The 14,155-nt window shown below is 37.0% G+C and overlaps 1 protein-coding gene across 1 annotated transcript in view; it reads left to right on the forward strand.

Moving 5' to 3' along the window:
- The window catches only part of LOC107302951 (EBF transcription factor 1), a 118,114-nt gene that overhangs the window by 96,575 nt on the left and 7,384 nt on the right, over positions 1–14,155 (forward strand). Inside the window, exons 7-10 of the mRNA XM_015832117.2 lie at positions 3,239–3,304; positions 5,524–5,701; positions 7,222–7,401; positions 10,339–10,533. Coding sequence (XP_015687603.2) covers positions 3,239–3,304; positions 5,524–5,701; positions 7,222–7,401; positions 10,339–10,533 — 619 coding nt within the window. The remainder of the gene's footprint in view (positions 1–3,238; positions 3,305–5,523; positions 5,702–7,221; positions 7,402–10,338; positions 10,534–14,155) is intronic.

Raw genomic sequence — 14,155 nt, forward strand, 5'->3', positions numbered from 1 at the left:
AAGAACAATTGCAGCCCTTTGCCTAGTTACCCTCTTACTTAATGTCCAGTAAGTATGCCTAGAATGAGAGCCTGATAAGTTATCAGATGAAAAGGAACATGGGCTAGGGTCATGAAAAGGAATATGCATTCCTAATACAATTAATGCACTTGGAAATGTTGTAATTTGTTACTCCAAAAACAAATAATAAAGTTGGTGAGTGTATTTACCATGCTCTAGTATCTATTCAAAGGCAATCTTTCTGTGGTGCCCTTTATGCAAACTTTCGGCAGCACAATATTGCTTTCAAAGACTTAGGTATTTTTTTTTAATATCAGCTATCTTCTTACAATAACATTCAGAAGGTTAACCAGTACATTGGAGTATTTTATATACTTTTAAGTACAATATACAATCTACGATAAAAAAAAACCCAGCCATAATCTTGCTTTAGCCCCTTAAATTGTTAAAGCTGCAGTGCCCTTTCAATCTACTTACATAATGTCATAAAATATACATTTCAAGGTAAATGAAGTCAGCTACTTCAATTTAGTCTCTCAAACTAGTAGTAAATGAGAGGTTAACACTATGGTGCCAAACCCATTATTGAGTAAATTTAGCACCTTGGACAGCTCTGTAAAATCTTTATTGCTTTCCTGACCTGCTCGTCATGTTCTGTCTATGTGTTCAGTGGCTCTCAGCTCTGATTGAAAGGCAATATATTAGATCCCGAACACAAACACGCTCGGGGCTGGTTCACTGTGAACATAATGACATGGAGGTGAGAACAATTTTCTGGTCACTGCAATTCAACCATCTTGCCAGTGCTGTTGCAGGAACAGTACTTTCTAGAAGACTTTTAGGCATCACATTGTATTTGAAGTCAGGACTGTGCTCATAAATGGGTTGAAACCAAAAATGTTTTAAATTACATTGATTGCTGTGTAGAATGTTCTATGTTAACATTGAATAGAACAGAAAAACTAGCATTTTTATGTAAAAGCTTAAATATTACCTGACAAGATTTTTTTCCATAATTGTTTTACAACATTTGACAATGCTACATAAAAGAAAGGTGTTATTATGTGGTGATTTTGTTAAGAAAACATGAAATGTATAGGCAATTCCTTGTTATAAAAAGAAATGCAACCTAAACATTGACAATATGTAAATTGTAGAGATGCTTATTCAATATATTCCAATGATAAACTATGAGGAAAGTGTCTGCAATTAGAATTATTTTATTGTTGATCTTACCAACTATTAAGAAATTATTTCTGAAGAATGGAAGTTTAGATTTCATGTAGTTACATTAAGATAGTCCATAAACCATATTGTCATATGGAGATTCCATTGGGGGAATTAAACTGGTCCAAAGTTAATATTTGATTTACTCTGTACATATCGATACTCAGACTTAAAGCAAAATACAAGTTTTATTATTAATTTGGGCCAAGGTATAAGACATATTTCTCATAACAATAAGAGAGATTTGCCATTTTATAATGAATGACGTTATGCAATGGCTGATGATGTCACCTGGGATAGCATTACATTTCCAAAATCATCTTGTCTGGACAAGATGTTTTAATTTACTAGGAACTGGAAGTCAAATGTGGCAAGCTGTTTTTTTTCCCTTCTATTCTATATATTTTAAAAATCTTTTACAAGGCAGACTTAGCTCACTGATTTTCTAAGTAGCTTGGCTGAACCAGCAGGGCCTGATTCCATATGGGTATCGTGTGCATTCAATTCATACACTTGTAAATTATTCAGTACTTTGGTCAGGATGCATAGAGAGGACAAAGGCAAGAGCTAGTGATCTTTTCAGAAATAAATAGTTTCAAATGTATTGATTTAAAACCCATCAATTATATAATGCAGCTAGCTGCAAGCATTATGAAAGGGACAGTGTGCTGTAGTTCTAAGGAACGATAAATGTGTATGGGAGTTCAAAACATACTTACAATCTCATTTTTAAATTTAGGACATCATGTATATCATAAGTACCCACTGCAATATGCCAACTATTTTAGCGTATATTGTAGAGAATTTTAAATTGAAAAATGCTAATATGCATCTAAAAGCTTGTCATCTGAAGAGTTGTTCAAGGATTTTGAAGAGGTTATGGTGACAGCAAAATGAATGCAATTATATCTCTCCTCTGATAAGAGACTATAGTATATGAAAATTGAGCATTACTACTTCTTTTAGTTAGAAAATCTAACTAGTGTATAAAACATTCCTAGTTAAGCTTCACAGCTTAACTTAAAAGTCAGTTCTTAAAAACATGCATTTGCAAAAATATATTACAATTCAGCTTTTATGCTGTCATACCTCTAAAAATCTATTATTTTTGGTAGAAGTTACTAAGATTTTTATACATACAGGAGGAATCAAATGTATATTATTATTTCTGTGATGTAGAAAGATACTTGTAATTTACAAATACATTTTATTGATTCCACTCTTGTTCTTGAAGTTTTACATGCTAAAAATACAAAGAGACCATTGTGCTATGCCAGTCTCAGGACCGTGAGGGCATAGCTGGAGCAGGGAAATGAAGAAATGTACGTAATACAAATGAGTTTAGGAATACAACAAGGATAAATAAATGAGCAGATGGAGAAGTGAGCAACCGTGGAAATTAAAGTTAGGTTTATGCCTAAAATTTTGACACTCCACCCACAGCCCTCCAAATTCCCTGAAGAATAACATTTATATTTTGTTCTCAGTTGCTGCTTGTCTTCATAACCTTTCTTTCCCTTTTAAATACCAGGCTATGGCACCCAACTATGGTAAAAAGATGAAGCATAGAACTTGCTTTTGTTATCAGATCAGAACAGCATTCCAGAGATAGCTTAACAATATGGCTGATCTGATAACGACACATTTCTATTATATAAATTAAGAGCCAAATAAACAGCACGAAATAAATCTGAACATGCTCTGGGTGACATTGATTGCAATTGAACAAAGAGATGTAGGTCTTATTCGGCAATAAACCAGCAAGCAGCTTCTGTGCAGTCAGAAGACAATTGAGTGACAGATTTTATTTTGCAGCTCAAGCAGGTTTTACCATTTAACTTTTGTGTGAACTGGATGAATTCATGATTTAGCAACGTTCTGAGTTGACTAGGTACTGTTGATTTTTAAGACTGAAAACAAGGCTGTGATTGAAAACAAAATTGAAAACACAATGTTGGAACTGCATTTGCTTACATAAACATGGATAAAATTCTCCTTTTCTTTCTAACAGGAAGTAATACTCAAGAGGGCAGCTGATCTGGTGGAAGCACTCTATGGTATGCCACATAACAATCAGGTAAATGCAGCCTTGGTTAAGTAGCTCTCCACTTGGTGTTCTAAAATCTACGCGGAGAGTCATGGACAAATAAAAATAAAATTGCAAATTGGAGAAAAGTAATGAGGGTGCCATAATAGATCTAAGAAAACTTCCCACGTGAACCAAACTCATTTCAAAGTTTCTAACAATAATAGCATTTTAATTTTTGATTTTATTAGTTGATTTGCTTTGCTAAAATAATGAAAACACTATTCTGTGTTATTAGTATTTTATAGTTTTAAATGTGTTATAGTTTCAATAGAATTTAAATACATTAGTATGGTATCAACTGTTTAGTAATTGCTCTTGCCAAGTAGTTAACTTAATATCAGTATAAAATATAATTTACAATTTAGGCATTCTATTTAGAGCCTTTATCTTACTGTAATTTAAGAAGTACAGGTCTAACTAATTCTTAGTAAGCCATGTCCTTATTTTATAGAACTCCTTTACAAGCTCCTAAAAATAAAGACAGATGTTTAACACTGGAATCTTATATGTCTTTCCAAAAATAAATGCACTGAAGTAAATGATGGTCACGCTCAGCTCTCTGATATCAATATATTGGGATTAATTTCCCCATTTACAGCCCTTTGTCTATGAACCTCTACTTTTTTGTGCCTTTTGCTTTGTGGAAGATAGATAGCTGTTCACTACAAATTGGGACTGGACTAAAGGTTTTCCCAATACTTATAATTATTTGTTTCTTTCTAAGAACAAATAAATATGTCCTTATATGTAATATTTTACAATAACCATCTTCAACCTTCTAACTTGGTCTCCATTTTACAGAATACAGGTAGTCCTTCAACTTACAACCATTCATTTAACAATGTTCAAAGTTACAACAGCAGGGAAAAAAGTGACTTAATGACCGGTCCTTGCATTTACGACTGTCAGCCAGTCGTAAATGTATGTATTTACATGTATTTACAATGATTGCAATGTCTTCTGGGTCATGTGATTGCTATTTGTGACCCTCCCAACCAGCTTCTGGCAAGCAAAGTGAATGGGGGATGCTGGATTCACTTGATGACTCCACAATTCACTTAACGACTGTGGAAAAGAAATTTTGTAAAATCAGGCATGATTGATCTTGCTAAACTACCTTGTTTAGCAAAAAAAATTCTGGTCCCAGTTGTGGTTCTTAGTTGAGGACTACCGATAGTAGCAAAGAATTGGTTCCTCATGATATCTGTTACTGTTGTTCATCCCTTCCTTTGAACCGATGAAGTCACAATCTGATTCATAGCTCAATTTTCCATTGCTATGAAAGCTGGCACCAGTGCAGACTTTCAACTGATGAGTAGATTAAGAGCTACCACAGGGGTCCTCAACCCCTGTTCTGTGGACCAGTACTGGGCTGCGGCATGCCAGCAAACAAGCAAAGCCCCATCTGCAGGATGCAGGCAGCACACAAAACCACGCACCCTCGAGTCCGTGGAAAAACTTTTCTCCACGGAACCAGTCCCTGGTGTCCAAAATGTTGGGGATCTCTGAGCTACCAGATCAATAGCTGGGGGGTAAAAAGCCCACTTGATGGTAGGAAGAAAGCAGAAAATATATTTTGCTGATATCTAGTGGCCACTTGGATTTTGGCAGTCCGAATCTGATATTTCCTAGTAAGTTTTGTACAGGTAGTCCTCACAGTGCATTTAGTGACCATTCAAAGTTACAACGGTGCTGAAAAAAGGGATGACCATTTTTCACACTTACAACATTACAGCATCCCTTTAGTCAGGTGATCAGAATTCAAATGCTTGGCAACTGGTTCATATTTAACACTATTGCTGTGTCCAGTAGTGAGATTCAGCCAGTTCGTACCACTTCGGCAGAACCAGTAGCTAATGTTTTGTTGCCCAGGCCCAGAATGGACTTCTGGAAGCGGCATCCACACAGAGAACCGGTTGTTCACATATTTGAATCCCACCACTGGCTGTGTCCCAGGGTCATGTGATCCCCTTTTGGGACCTTCTGCCAACCAAAGTCAATGGGGAAGCCAGATTCACTTAGCAACCGGGTTACTGCTGCAGTGGTACACTTAACAACTGTGGCAAGAAAGGTCATAAAATGGGGCAAAAACTTCCTTAACAAATGTTTCCCTTAGTGACATAAATTTTGGATTCAGTTGAGGTCGTAAATTGAGAACTACCTGAATTTAATTACTTTCCTTCCGATCTAAACTTATGTCTTGGCAGGAAATAATCCTGAAAAGAGCAGCTGACATTGCAGAAGCCCTCTACAGTGTCCCTCGTAATCATAACCAACTTCCTGCACTCGCTAATACATCAGTCCATGCGGGCATGATGGGTGTGAATTCATTTAGTGGCCAATTAGCAGTAAATGTCTCAGAATCCTCACAGGCCACCAATCAGGGTAAGCTGAAGAAGATTTTTCCCCTCTTTTTAAGACTTTATATGGTAAATAAAAGGGATAATGCACATTACTTTCAACCAGCATACTTTTTTTCTTTTAGCGTCATATATATAGAACAGCTCAGAATCCAGGCAATGTACAATACATTTGGATAATTAATTATCTGTGAAAAGGAGCATGATAACACGGGGTCCTTGTGAAGGACAGAACAGATAGTCAGCCACCCATTTCAATAAGTTGTGATCTAATAAATCTAAAAGTGAAAATCTCCAAAATTAATCCTATGATCTAAGTATGATTCCTTCATTTGAATACAGGCTCAGTTTGTAGAATGTCAGGAATAGGAAGCAGTGTTACTTAGGAACTTTTCCTGCGATCGGGAATTCTGGTCTGAGGTGTCTAGAATCAGAGGAAAAGTTTCAGTAGGACAATGTTACATGTTGGGATATCATGAGCTTCAGAATCCAGATAATAGTTTTAATTGCAATTCTGGGATTATTATTGCATCCAGCCCACTTTTACTTTTATTAAGGGATGAGTATTCCTTGAAAACTAGTAGAACTTCATGTGTATCTCATGCAACCAAGACCACAGAACCCACAATCAAAAGTGCAGCTATATTTTTATAAAGTATAGCTGTAAGCATCATGACAGTTTGTTTTATTATTATTTTTACTGATATTATATTCTAATAAATAGATCTCAGAAGTCTCTGACATTGCAAAAATGATTGTCCTTGCTTTAATAGTTTAGAACTAATTTAACCATTCTCCAGATTTAACAAAACAAGAAACACTTTTTTCCTTTTTTTTAATACGAATTTGTCACAAATGGTTAACAGGTTGCTGAATGCATGTCTGAAAATGAAGAAAATTATGATACAATGCATTAGGCTGTATCCCACAGTGGCTTGCAATATCTTCTACTATCTGTGACCCACTATAGTGCATCACGATTACTTAAATATTCTCAATATTTTTACTGGTAGATTGCCACAATGAAATGCTTATGCTTTTCCTATGAAAGCTTGTCTGGAACCCATAATTGTGATTCTTTTAGCACCAGGCAAAGATCTTTTCTTTCTCCTCTACTTTTACAATTTTTTTTTCAAAGACCTTGGTTATTTAAGGCACTCATAGTAGTTTCAGCTTATACAGTTCCAGCAATCCATATAATATTTTTTATCATGCTATATTCATAACAATTTGGATTTTCTTGCTGGTTTGGATTTTTAATTGTTTATGGTTGGAATATTGAAATAATGTTTACATTCTAATCCATTTTCTATGACACATAGAAAAATTGACTACAGGGCACATAAGATAAATAATGTATAATTAATTAATAAATAAACTATTTTAAAAAGCCACTCCCTCAAATTTTCCCCATAATTGCATTTTTTTTTAAAAAAAACTGAAGTCTCATCCAGTTTTAGTGTAGCATAGTATGGAATGTTTTGAAATTGGGTGTAACTTTTGGTTGAAAAACAGCTGTTGTGCTTTTTTTACTTTCTGCAAAAGGTTTTACTCGCAACTCAAGCAGTGTGTCTCCTCATGGTTACGTGCCAAGCACTACCCCTCAGCAGACAAACTACAACTCCGTCACAACAAGCATGAATGGGTATGGAAATGCTGGAATGTCCAATTTAGGTGGTTCTCCAACCTTTCTGAATGGATCTGCTGCCAACTCTCCCTACGCCAGTATGTATTATTATATATGTTGCACAACATATATTGAGTAGTGAGCTGCACACTTTAAGCTTTTGTAATGATTGAAAACATTTCAAGAAATTTACCAAATATCTAATTGGTGTGCTTAATTCCACACAAATAAGATGAAAATTGTACAGTGAGGTCTCTGCTGTTGCTGTTGTTGCTTGAAAATATACTATACAGCATTAGAATATGTGAAAATGCAAATTTAAATCATATGTGAGTTCCCCAAGAGACGCTAGATGTTAATAACCCCTAATCTGTATGGAAAGAATTGGTTAAATCTAGACCCATTATCCATTTGATGTTCAAACTTGCAAAGCCAGAAATCAATTTAAATAAAGGTATGGTATCAAACAACTTGACCCAAGAAATCTCCAAACTGGAGAATTTTTCAAAAAAAATTGTTAATGGAGATTTATTTCCCCGTAAATACAGTTTGACTACTTTACTGTGCATAACTCTAGGAAGAGAATTGACCTGATTTTACCAGTAATTGAAAAGACCAAAAGATGTTATAACTGAAATGACTATAATAGTCTAATTAAAGAGATGATGGGCTTGCTATAGCCCATCAGGGTTATTTGGTCTACAGTTTCCAAAATTTTCAGAAATCTATTTCGAATTAGGGCATGTGCAATCCCAATGTATAAACACATGCCAGTTGCCAGGTGTCCAAATTCTGATCACATGTCCATGAGGGGTATGTTGTAATCATCATAAGTGTGAAAACAGTCATAAGTCACTTTTTTTTCAGAACGATGATTGAGTGAATGGTTGTAAGTTGAGGACTACCTGTAATAGTTCACAACTTTATACCAAGAATTACTTTTTAATGGCCGTATTATTACCACTGAGTTTGTTCGACAATAAAATTCATTAAATGGCCTTCTTAATCTAAGGTAGTTTTCAATTGACTGGAGCCCTCTGGAAGTCTTCCCTTCATAATCTACTGGCAACAGATAAGATTGTGGGAGTTTGACAGGATGCTTTATCTTAGCAACATTATTTGGTTCGTGGTTAGAAATATTTCAGCAATGCCAAATTTATGCCTCACAACTTTGTGATGTGTTTGTTCCTATTAAATCATGCCTTTTTTTGTCTGATCATCATCATTCTTAGAAGGCTTTTCCTGCCCTATTAACAACAAATATTGTTAATCAGAAAATGTTTCAATCATGACCTGAGAATTAGAAAGGTGGCATTCTTAATTAAATCAATAAACTAATTGCTGTATAGTTGCAATTCAATTTGGGTGCTTTGATTGCTCTGCCTTCACAAGTGCTTGCAAATACCAAGTGACTTTACACTAAGACAGTAACTGTCAGACTGCGAAACTTTGAACATTTAATTTCCATTAATTGATTTCATTGGGGTTCAAAAATGTGGTATCATATATTTACACAGAGATTCTAAAGGGATTATTTTTGTCTGTATAAATGCAAATAAAATAGTCATCTATGTCTCAGCTAATTTGAATGTTCATTCCCAAACCATTTAATTATTCATAAAACATTCTGAACATAAACAATCTCTAAACAAGATTTTTTTTTAAAAAATGAGTAATTTGGCCTGTAAATGATTTTTTTTCTTTTTCCCAGAATCATAGAAGACAGTAATTCTGAAGTAATTTGGTCCTATTTTGAGTAAAGGCATTAACTATATTATTTAAGGAACCAACAGGGTTTTTAAAAAGTAATTAAGCATAATGTTGCAGGGGATGCAAAATGTGCATGCAGTTTGGATTACATACAGATACAGATAATCTAAAAAGTACTCCCCAATGTCCTTGATGACACTTCAAGAACTCTTGGCATCATTTTCTGATTGAACTCTGTAGTCAACAAAAATGTTATTTTCTTTGGACAAAACAACAAATAGTGCATGCATATATCTACATATATACTCCCAAATTATAATGTATAATATTCAAAATAAGCCATTTGGCTCATAGGGTAGTGAATCCTTCAAGTGTCTCTTCTTATCTCTGAAATATAAATGTAATAATAACAATTTAAGAAAAAATAATTTGCTTTTGTGATGCTCAAAATCACTTTGCTTACTTGCAGTACTAATGCTGAAGAACACATAGTGGAATGAAGTAGAATACATTTTTTTAACTTGCTAGGTTGTGTCTCTTTAAGAAACATATTCCCAGCCAGGATTATTAATGGAGAAGCAGGGAATGATTATCTGTCTGTCCGTCCATCCATCCATTATCTGTGTCTGTCTGTCTGTCTGTCTGTCTGTCTGTCTGTCTGTCTGTCTGTCTGTCTGTCTGTCTGTCTGTCTGTCTATCTATCTATCTATCTATCTATCTATCTATCTATCTATCTATCATCACCTTTATCATTTTTACAAATAATTCAAGATGGCAAACATGTCCAGCACACTTTTCTTATTTCCCCCACAATAAAGTGAGTCAGCCTGAGAGAGAATGACTGGGCCAAGGTCTCCCAGCTAGCTTTAATGTCTAAGGTGGGACTAGAACTCATGGTCTCCTGTTTTCTAGCCTGGAGCATTAACCACTAAACAAACTGATTTTATGTATAGTTATCTTTCAAGAGCACTTTAGAAATTACTTCCACAGAATTGCAACCACTGCTATTGCTGCACAAACTTGTCCTTAAAGCTAAAATACAGTATCAAAAATTCCTTGTGCTGTTTAGCCTAATTTCAGCAATCCTGAGACACTTGTGTATGGGAACAAGTCACATTCTGCTTCCTTCCCCCATGACCTTAGGTGTTCCTCTCCAACGAGGGACTCTCAGAAGGGACATTCCATTTTTAAATGAGTGAAACATCAGTCATTCTGGACATCATTAAGGGAGCCTTGCAAATAACTTGCAAATAGATAAATGAAGTACTCCAGTTAATTTATGGTCTTGAAAAGAATAATTCTTCTCTCTTCTTGTTTTCTTCTAGTTGTGCCATCCAGTCCAACCATGGCATCCTCTACTAGTCTCCCTTCTAATTGTAGCAGCTCCTCTGGGATCTTCTCCTTCTCACCAGCCAATATGGTCTCGGCAGTGAAACAGAAGAGTGCTTTTGCTCCTGTTGTCAGACCACAGACGTCCCCTCCCCCCACCTGTACCAGCACCAATGGGAATAGCCTGCAAGGTAGGCCAGTCTGGGCATGCTGCTTGTGTTGGCATGGGCAGGGGGGAGATGAGTATGAAAAGGGTGATGGACTTTCATTTGTCTACATAGCGGGGAGATTCCATTGCACGGTTGTTACTCACCCTTGTTCCCTCACAGCCAATCATTATTGCCCTGTTGAACTGAAATGCTGTGTCTTAAAAGCACGGTCTGAGTGTTTGCTTAAAATGAGTGTATTGCAGCTTACTAATACCAGCCTTTCTCTTTCTTCCCTTTCTTATTCCTTGTTGTTGTCTTTTATCAGACCAGTCTTTTGTGGACTCTAGCAAGTACTCCACTGCAGGGTCTCTCCAGGGTCTGGCCTTCTCCTGAAGTACGTTAGTCAATCTTCCCTTCCTTTCTTTTAATTTTGTTTTTTTTCCCTTTGATATGTCCACCACCTATACTAAGAGCAGCATTGTTTATGAAGGTATCACAGAAATCAGATTGCATGTGATAGCATATTACTAAGTATAGGTGGCACATTATGTGTTGTATAAAGTTACCAGTCTTCTTATTTTCCCATGATTAATGTAATAACCCACTTCCACATGCAAACAATACCTGCCATCTTGAAAATCTATTCAGCTGTTTTCATTTCTATCCCATCCAAAAGATTTTAGCTGATGCCTTCCTCCCAGCGTACCATTGTAATTTATGCAAACATGGATTTCCAACATATCTATGTGTCAAATTCAGGAAATTGTTAACATGATTCATCAAAGGGGAGAACGTTTTTAATATCATGCTTTCCACTGTTCTTGTATCATTTGTAGAAAAACATTTTTGTCTTTCATGGAACACCAGCATTAACAGACAAACAGAGTATTTCCTGACAATTAAAATAACATTTAGGGAACTTTAAAGCAAACAACTTCTTCATTCATCAAATTGGATATATATGAAGTTCATAACAATATTTAAATTAAGATAGGCTGAGATAATGAAAAATTTCCACTGTGATGGGCTCCAATAGTCATTTATTCTTTTGTTCATGTGATCAGGTCACCAGTAAATATTTTTAAATAGGGTGGGTATGTATTTATGTGAGAAATAGATCATTCTTTTCAGTTCAGGATATGTCAGTGTTATATGTGATAACACTTTTTTAAAAGAATAATGCAATCAATATATGCATTAGTAAAGCTACTACAAAAAACATGTTTTACTGAATTTGTTTAACCTGCTGCTTCCTAGCGTTTTGCACAAAAAATTTACACTGCTGAAATAGATTAAGTAATTTCCAAAAATAGTCAAGAAACAATTCTCCAGTTGTCCTTCCTAAAGACAAATTGAAAATTGACTTTCCTTCCTTCCCTCCCTCAGTCCAAAATGGCATTATTACATGCAAATAGATCTTGCTACTTTTTCCTATGAATTATTTTTAGTAAAAATTAAACCCAGTACATCATGGCATAGCAAACATGTCTGAAGACATCCATTATAGACATTCCTCAAATCCTAAAAGAGTAGTAGTTTAAATTCAGAGCATTAATGTTAAGATTCAAGACTCTTCTTCAGCAACCTACCTAAACAGAGTGCAATTTCTTTCTGTTTTTTTTTTAAGTCGATCATATTTGTTTTTGAAATTTCCTTCATTTTAATAAACAAAGTAGAATAAGGATACTGCTCTTTGCATAAATGTATTAAAGACTCCCTTGGAGTTTGAGATCTATTTCCTTGCTTTTTTGAATCCTGACCTCACTCTCATTTTCCAAACAAAAGGAGTTTGTTTGTGTAAATATTTCTTTTAATTCCAGGGCAGTGAGGATAAAATGTAACACTCTGAAATGTGAGAGGCTTTTTTGAGATAATCCACATGAAAGTAGAATAAACAGGTTAGGCAAATAGATGACATTTATATCTCTGAAGATTCAAAAATTGCTTTCTGGAGGTTTTAGTCTGCGAGGGTAATTTGGAAATAAACCTCCGTTTGGTTATCAATGACAGACACTTGCAGATACAGAACTTTTATTATACACATTAGAAAACTACATTACATTACTTTTTGACATAATTGCCATTCAAACTGAGGCACTTGTCATAATATTTTACAAGGTTTGAAATTCCTTAGTAGTGGTCACTCAGCACCAAATCTGGGCTATGGGGTGGGGTGATCAAAAACATCAAAACAGAACTGCTTCAAAAGTTCTTAGGTGCTCTAGTGGTGTGTGGGCAAGCATTATCGTGAACCAACACCACACCCAAAGTCTGTATACCCCGACACTTGTTATGGATGGCTCGTCTGAGTTTTCGTAATGTTTCACAGTAGACTTCTAAATTGAACCATGCTCCATGAACTTACTAGCAGTACTCCTTTGGCATCTTCACATTTGGCAGGATTTTCTATGGCACCACTTCTGGTGTGGTATTGGTTCATGATAATGCTTGCCCGTACATCACTAGACACACCCAAGAACTTTTGAAGCAATTCTGTTTTGATGTTTTTGATCACACACCTCCATAGCCCAGTTTTGGCACCAAGCGACTACTAGTAAGGAATTTCAAACCTTATAAGATGTTATGACAGTGGTGGCGAACCTATGATATGCGTGCCAGAGGCAGCACTCAGAGCCCTCTCCGGGGTATGGCATGCGTGCCATACCCCGGAGATGGCAACTGTCTCTTTTCAACCAGCCACCCACTAACTCGCCGAGGTCTCACATAGCCAGAGGCATCCCAGCATGGCTGGTTTCCCTCCCCCATCCCATCCCTCCTGGCTTCGCATGCCCTCCTTTTCCCGGGCACAATCCACTGCATTGCCTCCTCAGCTGTCAGCCAGCCGTCCAGCTCAGAGGCGGCTTCTCTGAACTGGCAGCGAGCTGCGGAGGCCCAGAGTGTGCCGGTCGAGGGGCCAGCAGGCTGTGGCTGCTGATGGACATTGTCGGCCCCCATGCGCTCGCTGGCCTCTGTGTGCGCAAGCCGATGATGTCAGGCAGCAGCCGCCCCAGTCCCTGTCTCACCTTGCCTTGAGACAATGGCACCCCTGCCCTGCCTCGCCTTGCCTTGCCTCACTCCACAGGACAAGCCTCCTGCCCACTGCCCCACCTGCCAGAGTCCCCCTAGATCTCCCCCAACCCTGCCCGGCCCCCACAGGTGTCTCTCCCCATGAGCAACATTGAGGTGACCACACCCACCTTGGCCATGCCCACCCAGTCTGCCATGGTCACAACAGCCACACCTACCCAGTGGGCCATGCCCACCTGGCACCCAGCAATAAATAAGTGGATTTTGCATTGCAATTTGGGTACTTGGTCTCTAAAAGGTTCGCCATCACTGTGTTATGACAAATGCCTCAATTTGAATATGTTGATTATGTCGAAAAGTAATGTAATGTTGTAGTTTTCTAATGTGCATAATAAAAGTTCTGTATCTGTGAGTGTCTGTCATTGATGACCAAACAGAGGTTTATTTCCGAATTGCCCTCATGCAGCGGCCACGAATAGGGAATTGAAAAATGTTAAATTGAGACGATTTTTAAAGGGGTGTTTTAAAATTTTTTTAGGGGGAATGAGGGAGGTTGGGGGGGTGGGTTTTTAGGGGGAACAAGGGTGGCTGGGAGGGGGGAGGTTCTCCTTAGGTCAGGACCAGCCATGTCTGGGGG

Source organism: Protobothrops mucrosquamatus, unplaced genomic scaffold, assembly GCF_001527695.2.
Source record: "Protobothrops mucrosquamatus isolate PMUCROS unplaced genomic scaffold, P.Mucros_1.0 scaffold_306, whole genome shotgun sequence".
In the NCBI taxonomy this organism is placed as follows: domain Eukaryota; kingdom Metazoa; phylum Chordata; class Lepidosauria; order Squamata; family Viperidae; genus Protobothrops; species Protobothrops mucrosquamatus.